The sequence below is a fragment of the Scardinius erythrophthalmus genome (assembly GCF_964197995.2).
Source record: "Scardinius erythrophthalmus genome assembly, chromosome: 7".
Lineage (NCBI taxonomy): Eukaryota > Metazoa > Chordata > Actinopteri > Cypriniformes > Leuciscidae > Scardinius > Scardinius erythrophthalmus.
This window is the reverse complement of record NC_138227.1, coordinates 14,960,840-14,973,954: the sequence shown is the minus strand read 5'-3', so window position 1 is coordinate 14,973,954 and position 13,115 is coordinate 14,960,840. Positions and strand designations below refer to the sequence as shown.

General features: G+C 37.4%; 3 protein-coding genes across 4 annotated transcripts in view; 2 read left to right on the top strand and 1 right to left on the bottom strand.

The window, feature by feature from the left end:
* LOC308693715 (E3 ubiquitin-protein ligase TRIM39-like) overlaps positions 1 to 13,115 on the top strand; it is a gene marked incomplete at both ends in the record, with an annotated part of 764,022 nt that overhangs the window by 36,810 nt on the left and 714,097 nt on the right. The gene's annotated exons all lie outside the window — the stretch shown is intronic.
* pih1d2 (PIH1 domain containing 2) lies at positions 6 to 3,685 on the top strand. The gene is made up of 5 exons (XM_081370443.1): positions 6 to 491; positions 861 to 984; positions 1,215 to 1,463; positions 2,986 to 3,260; positions 3,487 to 3,685. Exons 1-5 carry the CDS (start codon positions 306 to 308, stop codon positions 3,619 to 3,621), a joined length of 969 nt encoding a protein of 322 aa, XP_081226569.1. The 5' UTR covers positions 6 to 305; the 3' UTR covers positions 3,622 to 3,685.
* Positions 4,195 to 12,980, bottom strand: dixdc1a (DIX domain containing 1a). Of its 2 annotated transcripts, XM_081369911.1 has the most exons (15): positions 12,355 to 12,980; positions 9,865 to 9,974; positions 9,629 to 9,783; positions 8,504 to 8,590; positions 8,367 to 8,420; positions 8,211 to 8,261; positions 7,897 to 8,001; positions 7,725 to 7,778; positions 7,561 to 7,650; positions 6,940 to 7,011; positions 6,679 to 6,840; positions 5,690 to 5,756; positions 5,272 to 5,380; positions 5,089 to 5,197; positions 4,195 to 4,988 (listed from the first exon to the last, which is right to left on the bottom strand). In XM_081369911.1, the coding sequence occupies exons 1-15, from the start codon at positions 12,375 to 12,377 to the stop codon at positions 4,905 to 4,907; spliced, it is 1,332 nt and encodes a 443-aa protein (XP_081226037.1). In that variant the 5' UTR covers positions 12,378 to 12,980; the 3' UTR covers positions 4,195 to 4,904. The 2 variants fall into 2 exon arrangements, with proteins under 2 accessions (XP_081226037.1, XP_081226038.1); XM_081369912.1 differs by lacking the exon at positions 4,195 to 4,988 and having other exon boundaries at positions 5,110 to 5,197; positions 6,674 to 6,840.

Sequence of the window (13,115 nt, the reverse complement as noted above, 5' to 3'; positions counted from 1 at the left end):
CCTTCGCCCCCTGAATGGAAACAGTTATTTTGATTAAACAACGCCATCTATCGGAAGAACAGTGCATGTGTTAGATTAGTTTCTATGGTAACCTTTGAGTTTAACAAGGTGAAAAAAAAACTGTCCGGGACTGATAATTTGCTAACGTTAGCTCTTCTACAAAATATTATCGTTTTTCCAAGTATTTGTTACTAAATATAGTATCTGTGAAACGTCCGTTTTGTTCCAAACAGTTTTCGTTGGCTATTAGTCGTATTCACTTTTCTTTTAGTTGTTAGTTACAGTAGTTTTGATACATTTTAAGTATGGCAATTCCTGGCTATGATAATAAAGGAGCTCTGGAACAGGTGAATCAGTTTTGGTCGATGTTAGATGACATGTCTCAGAATGATCCGGAGGCCTACAGGACCTTCATCGAACGCCAGTTACGGGAGGGAGCGCAGTTTCACTCCCCGCCGGAGCCGCACGCCTGCATCCGCACTTATGTACTGGTAAACCACCATTAACCATAACGAAACTCTGCTTTGACTAATTTTATAGATCTTATCAAACAAATATACCACCGCAGTTATATGAGAGCAGTTTAGAGGCCTTATCATTTGATTTGATAGTGTAAACATGCATACATGGTATTACCATGTTTTGGACGTTACTGTCAATAAAGAAGTTGTAACGTTATTTAATTTCATCAAACTCTATGAATGTGATAATAATTTAGTATCGCATTTGCATCTGATACCTTTATTGAACCATGGTGCCACTGTAAAAGTTAAAAATGGATGCATGTAACTTTACAAATAATGATTAAATCATAAATTATGAAGTGAATGAGAAAGATTTTATGTCTGATTACTTTTCAGGGACCAAAGGAGGATGTATTATACATTAACATTTGCGGTTGGAAACGCGTACCAGCGGCCACTTCTTACAGTGATCCTGTTCCTGTGTGTGGAGGACGAATGGAGAAAGTAACAGAGGAGAAAGGTACAAAAACTCCATCTCATCATTGCTGCTTTCAAAAGATTTTTTTTAACCAAAAGACTCACTTTTAGGTGGCATTTGTTCCGTTGTGCATTGGTTCGTAGTCTTGTATTCCAAGTAAATCGCCTGTTAACCTACTTTATTTTGTTCTTGATTAACTTCCAATCTCCTTAGACTGGATTCTTAAACACCTTTTTATCTTGAGACATTCTGATTTCCTTTGTGTTTTGCAGAGCGATACAGTGTTGTTGATGTGGCCTTCAACCCTGAGGTTCTGGAAACGACAGAGAAAGAGAAACATGAGAAAGAGCAGCTCCATCTGCTTGCTGTGAACTTCATCCAACAACAGCACAATCTGAGTCTGTCCCAACTCTACAAACTCACCAAAGACAAAATCAAAGGCAGCATTCAGGATATGAAGCAGCGTCTCAGGTCACCACATACATCCGAATCTTCTGCCAATAAGCCACAATCTGAACCAGGTAAAATGCACATGCTTTAGAAATGTTTGAGCTTCATCTTACAGGTTTTAAGAGCTACAGAGGTTAAAGGGTTAGTTCACCCAAAAATGAAAATTATGTCATTAATGACTCACCCTCATGTCGTTCCAAGCCCGTAAGACCTCCGTTCATCTTCAGAACACAGTTTAAGATATTTTAGATTTAGTCCGAGAGCTTTCTGTTCCTCCATTGAAAGTCAATGGACGGCATACTGTCCATGTCCAGAAAGGCAGTATGACATCATCAAAGTAGTCCATGTGACATCAGTGGCTCAATCTTAAGTTTATCAAGCGACGAGAATACTTTTTGTGCGCAAAAAGTAAACAAAAATAACGACTTTATTCCACTATTCATTTCCTTCTCTCTGGGCCTCGAGTGAGTTTACGTAGTGTTTTTGCGTAGCGCGTCTGTGTTGCACGTCACACGCATCACACATGACCAGCGTCGGCCAATAGTGAGCCTACGTGTGACGTACAACATAGACGCGCTGCGCAAAAACACTACGTGAAATAGCTCGAGGCCCAGAGAGAAGGAAATGAATAGTGGAATAAAGTCGTTATTTTTGTTTACTTTTTGCGCACAAAAAGTATTCTCGTCGCTTTATAAACTTAAGATTGAGCCACTGATGTCACATGGACTACTTTGATGATGTCTTTATTGCCTTTCTAGACATGGACAGTATGCCGTCCATTGACTTTCAATGGAGGAACAGAAAGCTCTCGGACTAAATCTAAAATATCTTAAACTGTGTTCCGAAGATGAACGGAGGTCTTACGGGCTTGGAACGACATGAGGGTGAGTCATTAATGACATAATTTTCATTTTTGGGTGAACTAACCCTTTAACTAGTTAACTGTATAGAACCTCATTATGAACATGCTGGAATGCAAATTATGTGATTTTGCAATATTAAAGAGTTAATTCACCCTAAAAATAAAAATTCTGTCACTGATTACTCACCCTCATGTCATTCCAAATCCTCTTCGGAACACAAATGAAGATATTTTTAATGAAATCTGAGAGCTTTCTGTCCCTCCATTGACAGCATATGCATCTAACACTTTCAGGCCCCAGAAAGGTAGTCAAAGACATCATAAAACTAATCCATGTAAATCCAGTGGTTTAACCCTATAATTTTCTAAAGCGATGTGAGTGCTTTGTTTGTGCAGAAAACCATAATTTACCAGTTTATTTATTAAAATATTAGTTCATACAGCAGCATCTGTTCTTGTATGCGCAACAACCATTCACAAAAGGTGCTCTCGTGAATGTGCGTTGGAGATTAATATTTTGTAAATAAAGTGGTACTGTAAATTAAGTGTTTTGTGCAAACAAAGCACTTGTGTCGCTTCATAAAATTGAGGTTAAAACACTCGGGTCACGTGGATTACTTTTATGATGTCTTAAGAAGATGAACTAGAGTCTTAAGGGTTTGAAATGACATGAGGGTGAGTAATTAATAACAGAATTTTCATTTTTAAGTGATTCTACTGCTTTTTTATAGCCCCATCACTCCTGCAGCAGATCTCCTCACTGCGAATGGCTGAGAGTAATGAGGATTCATCCATCCAACTGAGCATGGAGCTGGAGGAAAAACCAGCCCGATCAGGTCTCATTGAGGTGATCTCCAGCACAGAATCAGACCAGTCTCAGCCACAACAACCCCGGCATCATCTCACAGTCTGTCCAGACAGCAGCGGCTCAACTAGGAGCCTGAAGCTGAGTGTTGAGCTTCCTGGAGTGAGATCTGTGTCACAGTGCCAGCTCAGCATCTCTCAGGTCAGTATTCCCGGTATGGCAGCTGTGTGGGGTCAAGTTTTAATTACCAAACAAATGACTTTTATTTTATCTTATATAATGTTTCATTATCAGTTTTTCTGTTATTCTGTTGGGACTAAATTAAATTTCCCATAGTTCTGATTTAACCTTTCTACAGCCCTTTTATATTTTTATAAGTTTTTATTCATGATGTTGACTCAATAAAGGGTTGGTTTTTATTCTTTAGGATGATATTCTCCTGGAAGTTGAGGACATTTATTATCTCCATCTTCCATTTCCTGAGTTGGTCAAAGAGGAGACATGCATTGCAACGTTCAGTAAGAAGAAACAGACTTTAAATGTTTTAGTGACTGTGTTATGAAAACTTTTCACTCTTATTAATCAATAAACCGAGGATATAAACACCTTCCGAATCATTTTCTGAGAAATATCTTGTTGTATTATTATTTGTTGTCCCAATTTCAGGCCCATCTCAAGAGGCATATTCTATTCAGACAGAACCATCTATTCTTAAAAGTATAAGAACCTTAAAAGACAATAATTATTTTGTTATTACAGTTACCTGATTGTTTGATGATTAAATAAATAAATAGAACACTAAAATGAGTGGTTTTATAAGTATATTTTTAAATTTATTTTATTTTATTTTAAAGTGAATTTAGTCATCACAACATTAGAAAGTACAGCATGAAAAATGGAAGCTCATTTTGAGATGTGCTGAAGATTACATTTAACTGTTATTCAATTATTTAACTTTAAGTGAATGTTACATGACTGCAAATGTAATTGAAATGTATGGAAAATGAGTATAAACAATTAAATGCCCAATACCAAGAAAAAAAAAAAAACTCTAATATTGGCAGATAACCAATATAACCAATACTATATTGTGCATCGCCGTGATTTTAGATAATTGCATATACAAATAAGCCTTCACCAGTGCACAGAAGGTCTTTAATAAAAGGGTGGACAAGTGTCAACTGCATTTGCATTTACAACACAAACACTATGAACAGACATGCAAACTTGATAGGAAAAGTACAATCATTTTCAAAGGGAATACTTCAATATGTTCAAATGTTATAAATTTTTACAAACAAAGTGGTCCCTGCTTTTACCACCCTTTATTTTTGAAGGATAGTCAAGAAAGGTTGACATACATTACTGTAAGTGAAAAATATGTTACAGAGAATGTGTGCATATGTTGATATGATATGTTCTCTTGAAATGGCATTTTTCTGGCAGGACAATACATGCACACAATGTGTGATGTCCTTGTCACAGTTTGGCAACTAACACGTCATGTTTATTATTTGTCACTGCACAAGACAAAAACTCAGTAAATAATCTTCTTTTCTTGCTCGCTTATCACAATGGCATTGCTGAAACACTAGTTTATTGGAAAACAAAATGTACCATAACTTTAATACACTTTAAATCAGTATTTACTTGTAAACTGTTTTTTAATAATATTAAAATTTCATTTTTCTTTCAGTCTTCAAAATGCATATACTCTATTTTACAAACACTTTCCTGATGTAATGACATAGTGAACAGGTGAGATTCACAGTTAGCACAGGGTTGCTGGGATGAGGTATATGTGGGGTAAAACATACATTCTGAACGGATCGGAACCCTCATGTTCTATCTCCCCTCTCCACGATCCTCTTCCACCCATGCAACGATTTTCCCTTCCCAGCCAGGTATAACAGCATCGTCCTGAAACACCTGAAAGACGGCATTCAGTGTTATTTCTCAAATACTCAAAGCACATTTAGAAAAAGACACTGAGCATTCACTAATTCAGAACATGGGGTGTGATTTTCACCTCTTCCTTCACCGTTCCAAACTCTGGATCCAGCGATTTGAAGTGATATCGGAAACAGCCATGTCTGTCCACAGCTGCCTTGAAGTCCTGTAGCGTGACCTCCCCCAGCCTACCAATAAATAGTTTATATTTAGATCACGAGACTTCTATATGATGAAGCTATGATGTCATTCTTGTAGTCACCTCTTAGGGATGTTGACTAGGAAGGGCGTGAGAGAGCGATCTGTGTAGTAGAGTACTTTGGTTGAGGCAGCCGCACTAATAACAGGGCTACTGTGAGAATGAGCCATCTCTGGGAAAAAGAAAACATGTACAGCCTATATTATTTTTTTCTAGTTATGCTTTTGCTCTAAAATATTTCAATTGTTAGATATTGATCTTGTATAGGTTAAAACTTGCATGTTAAATTTGTGAGCAGACCGTTCTTTTGAGTTGGTTCTTTTCAATGAATCGTTTCACAGATAGATCTAAATAGGTTTGAATTTGAATGATTTTTATGTCAATCACAAATGACTTGGAAGCTTATAAAAAATGCATTCATTGGTCTAAAAAGTGGCAACCCTGCATGAATTTCTTGCTGAATAGCATTGAAGTGACCTACTTGAGCTTGATGGCCATGATTCTCGGTCCGTGTGATTGGCTTTTCGTCCAGGAGACCTGGTTGAACCCTGTGGTGGTGCAACAAATCGTTTTTAAGTCGGCATGAAATTAAAATTAACTGTTTACTTTCTAAATGCCTGTTATAGATCTTACTGTGAACTATTCATTTGTGCATGTTTCATTTATTATGTTTTGACCTCATAATGCTAAATCAAAACATCATAACCAGTATATATCTGCACTTTCGAAACACATTGTTTGTGAAGCTTCAAAGCCCTTGCAAATCAGAGCATTCAGAGCATGTATCAAACTGCCAAAGTCACGGATTTGAAGTAAATGTTTCAGAATTTCAATGGTTCGCTGCCAGGCTGTGATCTCTGTGAACCCATGAACCAGTGTTTATACGGTTTACCTGATATTGAATCAACTTCATAAATGTGTAGACATTTTTAATGATGCATTTGTATAGCTAATAAAAAGGAAGAGATGTGGTTAATAGTCTCTTATTGGCCTAATTAGCCAAGCTCTCCATTAAATAAACTAAATAACATTATACAGACAGATGATTTGCTAATTTACAGTAATATACTTTCAAGAAAACTCAGCATAAAAACACCTTCACAAACCAATTGCTGAGTTTTCGTTGCATTTACACCATTCTTACCACCAACGTCTGGAATTCAAGCACTTCGAATCATTTTGCTAGACCTTCTGGAGAAAACGGCAGACTTCTCTCTGGTGATGTATGCAGGACTTCTCCAATCATTTAGTCCACTTAAACTCCGCCCCTGCACCTAGGGGTGAATTCAGGTTGATTGGGACACTTTTTGCCATTGAGACGACTAGGGAAAAGTGTCCCGAATTAACATGAATTCACCCTACATCTCAAAACCCAATCAACAACCGATACATTGAACCAAATCCCTGCCCTACTTCTCCCCACATTTCCTATTATCCAGAATATTGGATACAGTTAATGGTTGACCTTGCCTTTCTCTCCTGCCTTTTCTTGGATTCTGTGGTGTGAAGGCGGTCCACCAGACTGGCCACCCCCTGCTCCAGCGTGTCCAGCATATGATGCTGTGGGTCATGACCGCTGAAACTGTCCCTCAGGCTGCGCAGAGCATCTCGCACCAGATGTAGCTCGTCCCCCTGATGCACACAATCAGCCAGAACCAAAGAACACAGAATACACACATTTAGTAGAAATTGAGCGAATACTTTTTTTAAGTGAAGAATGACATGACTCACCAATCTGTGCTGGAAAACAGTGGACGACGTGTCCATCATGTGACTGTAGCCATTATTCTCACAGCCTGACAACTGGAGCAAACAATTTTGTATTAATGGAGAGCATCACACATTTGCGTAAAAGTCATATTATAGTTTATATTAAAGCTATTTTTATTTATATGTTATTTGTATCTGCATCTTATCGGAATATCTATGTAATACAAAGCTAAAACAATTTGGAAGTAAATGTCCGTCTGAGATTATTGTGTGCTATGGCTCTCTCTAGTGTAATAAATGAGAGCTACAGAGAGTTTCTACACAATATCATATAGTTCACCCAAAAATGAAAATTTTGTCAGCATGTACACACCCACAAGTTGTTCCAAATCTGTATGAGTTTCTTTCTTATGTTGGACACAAAATATATTTGGATGAATGTCAGTAACCAGACAGTTTACGGTAACCATTGACTTCCATATATTTGGGAAAAAAATACTATAGAAGTCAATGGCTACCTCAACTGTCTGGTTACCAACATTCTTCTAAATATCTTATTTTGTGTTCAAAACAACTATCCCTTTAATAGGACATACAATTATTGCAGAAATAGGTCCATTTTGCCCTAGTAGTTTTAGTTACCCTATGATAGCTTTCACTGATCCTGCGCAGGGCATCGTCCAGTTTTGCTTGCTGCTGCTGAAGAAGTCTGTCTTTCTGCCCAATTTCTTTCTACAAAGATAAGTGCATGTGACAAATGTGATTTTATGGATTATGGAGTATATTGGTAGGATGAATTTGCCTACTTTGTATTCACTCAGCAATCTGTTCCGTTCGCTCAACTTCCTTTCCAGTTCCACCTAAAGAACAAAATAAAGCAAAAGTTTGCAAATAATCTTTATATCTGATACAAAGGAGAATAAAATGCAATTACAATTTTTTTTTTTTTTTTTTTTTTAGTGTTGTTGTCAGACTCACATTATGTCCCTCCAGTTCCTCTCTGGTCATGCTGGATCTGAGGAGCTCCTGTTTGAGCTGCAGAACTGAGTCCTCCTGCACAGACATTCTCTGCTGCAAGGCATCCTGGGTAAACAAATGGACACAGAAGCAATTATACCAATGGCAACAAATCTACTCTACAGTGCAAAAGATAATGTTAAAATTAAAGAATTGAATAATTATTCATACTTCTGTTATTTATAATACTACAAACGAACACACAATTTATTATTATATATTGTATTTTATATTATAACTGTACATGTTCTACACTTAATTTCACCTGGTCTCACCTTAATAGCCTGCAGATTACGTGCCTCCTGCTTGTATCTTAAAAGTTCTCTCTGAAAATAACATTAAAACCCTCATTCAATATACAAATTGTAATATATTCAGCTTATTGATATACTGCACATCAGCCAGTGTTTCTTTTCAGCAATTTAAGTTACCTTCAGATCTAAAGACTCCTCCATACTCTGGTCCAGACGACTGCGGATTAAAATCTTCAATGGCAGAATAAAAAGGATATGTCAATACCTTAATAGACTGTATATGAGACATGCACAAAAGCATTATTAGGTGTTACCAGCTGCTGCTCTGAGCTGGTACTTTCTCCAAAGCTCAGAGTAGATGTCTGCTCGTCCTCAGGTAGTGACCCATGCAGCAGTAAGGCCTGAATGAAGACATGAGAGTATGAGGTTTCTGAAGTAATGTGAGTAAAACTAGTCATGCTATTTCACCAACAGTGTTCCTAACAACAGTCATCACGTGATCAACCTTGGATGCTGTTTATTGATTAGACTAGCAGCTTCTCAATTAAAGCTGTATTTCTCTCGTATAACTCTTGCATTAGAGAATTAAAGATGCCTTCTACAGTAATGCTGATACCCGGCAAATAAAAAGAGGCTTTGAAATGCTGGATTGATGAGCTTGAAATGCTTGGTCATTGGTTCTGTTTAGAAGAGTGACATTAATCATGATGGATTAGGAAAGTCTGCCAATCTGTGCAAAGTAATAATCTTAATCCGACTGAATGAACTGCTTTACTTTTACAAGCACTAATTCTTTGCTTAAAATGTAGTAGTGAAGGTATTACACATGGGTGTTTCCAAAATGTTGACCCTGTGGACTCACTAATTAACTGTAGCATTCTGTCATTTTTAATAATTCTTTTCATATTATATATTTTTTATTTGTGAAAGATGTCATGATCCTTTCCACCACATCTTAGATGATGTTGGTGGAAAATAGTTTTTAAATATTTTGCATAAAAATGGCTCTGACTTTGTCTTGCTAAAGCTATAGCATTTTATGTATACTAAATTCACACGTATCCTAAATACACAGTAATATTTTCACATGATATACACTGATCAAAAGTTTGGGGTCTGTAAGATTTTTGAAAAAAGTCACTTATACTCACCTGCATTTATTTTTTCAAAAATACAGTAATATTGTGGTTATGACAATTTAAGAAACTGCATTTTTTTTAATGTATTTATTCCTGTGATGGCAAAGCTGAATTTTCAGCATCGTTACATAGTCTTCAGTCACATGATCTTTTGGAAATCATTCTATTTATAAGTTTGAATGCATCCTTGCTGAATAAATTGATTAAATACTTAAATTATTATCTTTTTGCAAAATTTGACATAAAAAGCCTGATGTTGAAGAAACAACTATTTAAAAATGTGTACGAATAGTAACTCGCCTGAAGCCTTGACACCATTTTCCTGGTCTCCTGCATCTCCTTCTCCAGCTGTTCCTGTTGGGCACATAGCTGTTCCTCCCATGTGCTGCTTTCCTCTTTCCCAGCATGCTCTGGGCCAGGAGACGGCTCGGTGGCTGAGGATTTCACTACATCATCTTAAAAAGAAACAAACAACAAAATATAAGAAAAGTATAGAAAAATATGTTGTGTAGGACTAAGCAGGGGATACATCCTACCTAGGCTTTGTGGTTGCTCCGTATGGTTCCCCAATAGCTCTCCCGAATCTTCAGATTTGGCAATAATATACTCCTCCTTAGGTGTGTGTGCTGGACTGGATGAACTGAGGCTGGAGAGATGTTGCAAAGAATCAGTGAGCAAGATAATCATGTATTTGTATGGTCCTAATTTTCAGTCATATGTAACCAACTGGAGTAATTTGATGACAATGAAAGCCTTTTGTGTACATAAGGTCTAATGTGTTCACTTTAATTACATAACTGAACAAAAAATCTAGGGAAATTCCTGTTACGATAGACATTATCTTTCTAACCCAGGTTTTCAGTTTCAAACCACACTAATACAAAGTTCCAGAGCATTCCTAAGTCATTCATCCGTATTCAGTAAAGATGAAATGAGAGACTCTATTTCAAACACCCCTAGCTGTTCCTCTGGCACGGGAATATGATATCGAAATTGAGATCTCTCTAACAAAGAAATAAAGACAGAAAGTCTGTCGCACTGAATAAAAGACAAAGCAGCTCTCCCAGTTGATTAGCATCATCATTTTGATAAGGACTATTAGTCAGGATTACATCTTGATTAAGCTTCTGAGAATGATTACATAAAGCGTTGTGTACACATGCATGAAATTACAGCAGAATGCTTCTCTGAGAGGTGTCATATTACTGAATGTTGATTATTTTTACAAAGAGGAACATGCCACTCCAGATACAAAACATAATCTGATCGGCTCATCTAAGACCATTTATATTTCACTGTACATTATTTACTCTAATGCATTATGAACAATGGGGTTGTTTTGTTCATTTGCAACAGATGCTATTTAATGGACATGTTTCATAACCAATTTTATATCCATTTCCTTCCAAGCTGTACGGTAAAAAAAAAAAAAAAAAAAAAAAAGTGATTATATGCCAGTAGGGAAGTGACAAGCTACTGCCTTTGTGGAGAAAAACATTATATCATTCACTCAACTGATTCATTCAAAACACTGATTCATTAAGGAACAAAACGGCTAAATGTCTTTACAGGTGAGTCACTGAATCATTTACTCAACTGACTCGTTTAAAAAAAACTGACACTGTTTCGTTTAGGAACTAAACTGCCGAATATCTTTATGAGTGTATCATTGAATCATTCACTCAACCTCTTCATTTACCGATTTTTTCAGTAAGGCCAGTATTGTGTGTTTTGCTACGAGACACGTAACATTGTTACTTCATTTGGAACTATTTTCATTGGCGGTGCAAACATTGACAAATCAATAGGCAATGTTGTATTTAAAATGTAAGGTATTTTAGATTAAAGTTATATTTATTAAACTGACATAAAAGCAATATCTGCTGTCAGTCCGATTCTCGATATCAGCGCTTGATTAGCAGTAGTGTTTAGGTGCGGTTACATTAGCTTACACAGAATTGTTAACGCTATTTTAAAGTGACGTAGGTTACTACATGTCCTTACCATAGTAATAACAGTAAATTAAGCATAATTATAAGTAACTAACCCGCCTAAACCAAACCCTAACCTTAACTCTAGTAAGTACATGTCATTAATGTCATGATTGTAATGTACAATGTAACTACGTCACCTTGAAATAAAGTGTAACCAGAATTACTCACCACTCGAAGTTCCTGATCGGGTGGTTTCCTATTGAAATTACTGCATTTAGCTATTGAAAATTGTATGAACAAAGTTAAATTTGTCTGCAATTAAGGGTTGTTTTTGTGTTCCTCTGAGTTACTTTTTAATAGTTTTTCTATGTAAACATGCACCAGACTGACGTGTTTAACTGTTGTGCTCACATCTTATGTCTTTTGCATTTCTCACACAACACAACATTTTTCAAAGCAAAAATGCATTCTGTATGAATAGCGTCTTAGCCATGCTGATATGAACTTGCTTGTGTGATATTGCTTAAATAACTGCGACTATACAATAAATCACACAATCCATATTCTGTCTTTTCAAGGCTGGTCCAGACAGACCAAGTAGCCTGGTGCATAACAAATTTATGAGTCTAACATAATGAAACATTTGCATGCGAGGACAAATATTCTCCCTAGTCATTTGCTCCACTTGTATGACCTCTTTATTGTGTATCAAAATCCCATAACTGTCAACACATTTATGGACCAAATAGTGGATTCATTTATTTGAGCATTATTTACCAAGCACACAGATGGCACTCACAATATTGAAGCCTGTGATTCCCGGTTGCTAGGTGATTTCACAATAGCAGGCAACACCCACACATCAATCTCTTATGTTCACAATTGACATACATTCAGAGTGAGAAAACAGTGATGTGCCAGCCACTTTCACTCATTATTAAACCTCAGCATATACACAATATCACAATATTGCTGTCCAACTTATAGACAATAAGCAGTATGGCTCTTATATCCTGGGATATCCGGAATGGAATGGAAGATGGAAACAGGAAGGAAATAATTATAGAGGGAGCTGTAGAATTTCATTCATACCATTTCATTTGTTTGGCTCCCATGATGCTATTTGCCCTTCTAACCTCCCATTCTGATCCAGCCCATCCCGTGGGGTTCGAGGAAGCAGCAGTGTGTCATCAACATAGCAGACGGCACAGCGCCGGTCCAAAGGGTGTGCACATCAGAAACCGCACCACACAAATCCCAGTATCCACGTAGCTACCAGTCTAGTCTGTCGGAGATGATGATGGAGAACAGATCCCAGACCATGCGAATGTCCCGGTCCGTGCGTACCCTACCTTCCTGCTTGTTTGGCAGGTCTTCCTTTGGACATCCTTAACACTTGTGCTGTAAACCCAGGTTAAATTACCTTTTGACTATTCCCATAGATTCAGCATTGAAAATCCCAATCAGAGGCAGCATGTGTTTCTATGATAAGCATGAGGTAATCCTGTTTATCAGTTCTGAGCCATAACAGGGGAGAAAAAGGCTTTTGAATGGGCTGCCGTCCCCCTTCTTGAATGTCCACGTTGTCTTCTGCGACTTGTACGACTCCTGTTTCTCATTCTCCCTGTTTTTGTGCCTCTCTCTCGAGGCAGTTCTGAGGGATTTTTCCTCTGCCTTTCTGTTTCTTTTCGCTCCTCGTCTTCCCCCTCCCTTGTTCCTTTTTTAGGAGTCAGACATGGTTCAGCCCGGCTCTGTTTACCCTCCCCTCCTCCATCTTCACCCCTCCCTTTCACACAGAGCGGTGGGCTCCAGGATGGAGGGGGGTTGGTGGGTGTGGACAGGATGAAAAAATG

Excerpts from the sequence above, each read along its gene's own strand:
- pih1d2 (XM_081370443.1), top strand. The coding sequence starts at position 306 with ATGGCAATTCCTGGCTATGATAATAAAGGAGCTCTGGAACAGGTGAAT. Across the intron at positions 985-1,214 it reads GAAAGTAACAGAGGAGAAAG|AGCGATACAGTGTTGTTGAT; the intron begins GTACAAAAACTC and ends TGTGTTTTGCAG. Across the intron at positions 3,261-3,486 it reads GCCAGCTCAGCATCTCTCAG|GATGATATTCTCCTGGAAGT; the intron begins GTCAGTATTCCC and ends TTTATTCTTTAG.
- dixdc1a (XM_081369911.1), bottom strand. The coding sequence starts at position 12,377 with ATGGGAGCCAAACAAATGAAATG. Across the intron at positions 7,779-7,896 it reads AGGAACTGGAGGGACATAAT|GTGGAACTGGAAAGGAAGTT; the intron begins GTGAGTCTGACA and ends TTTGTTCTTTAG. Across the intron at positions 5,381-5,689 it reads ATCATGGCCATCAAGCTCAA|AGATGGCTCATTCTCACAGT; the intron begins GTAGGTCACTTC and ends TCTTTTTCCCAG.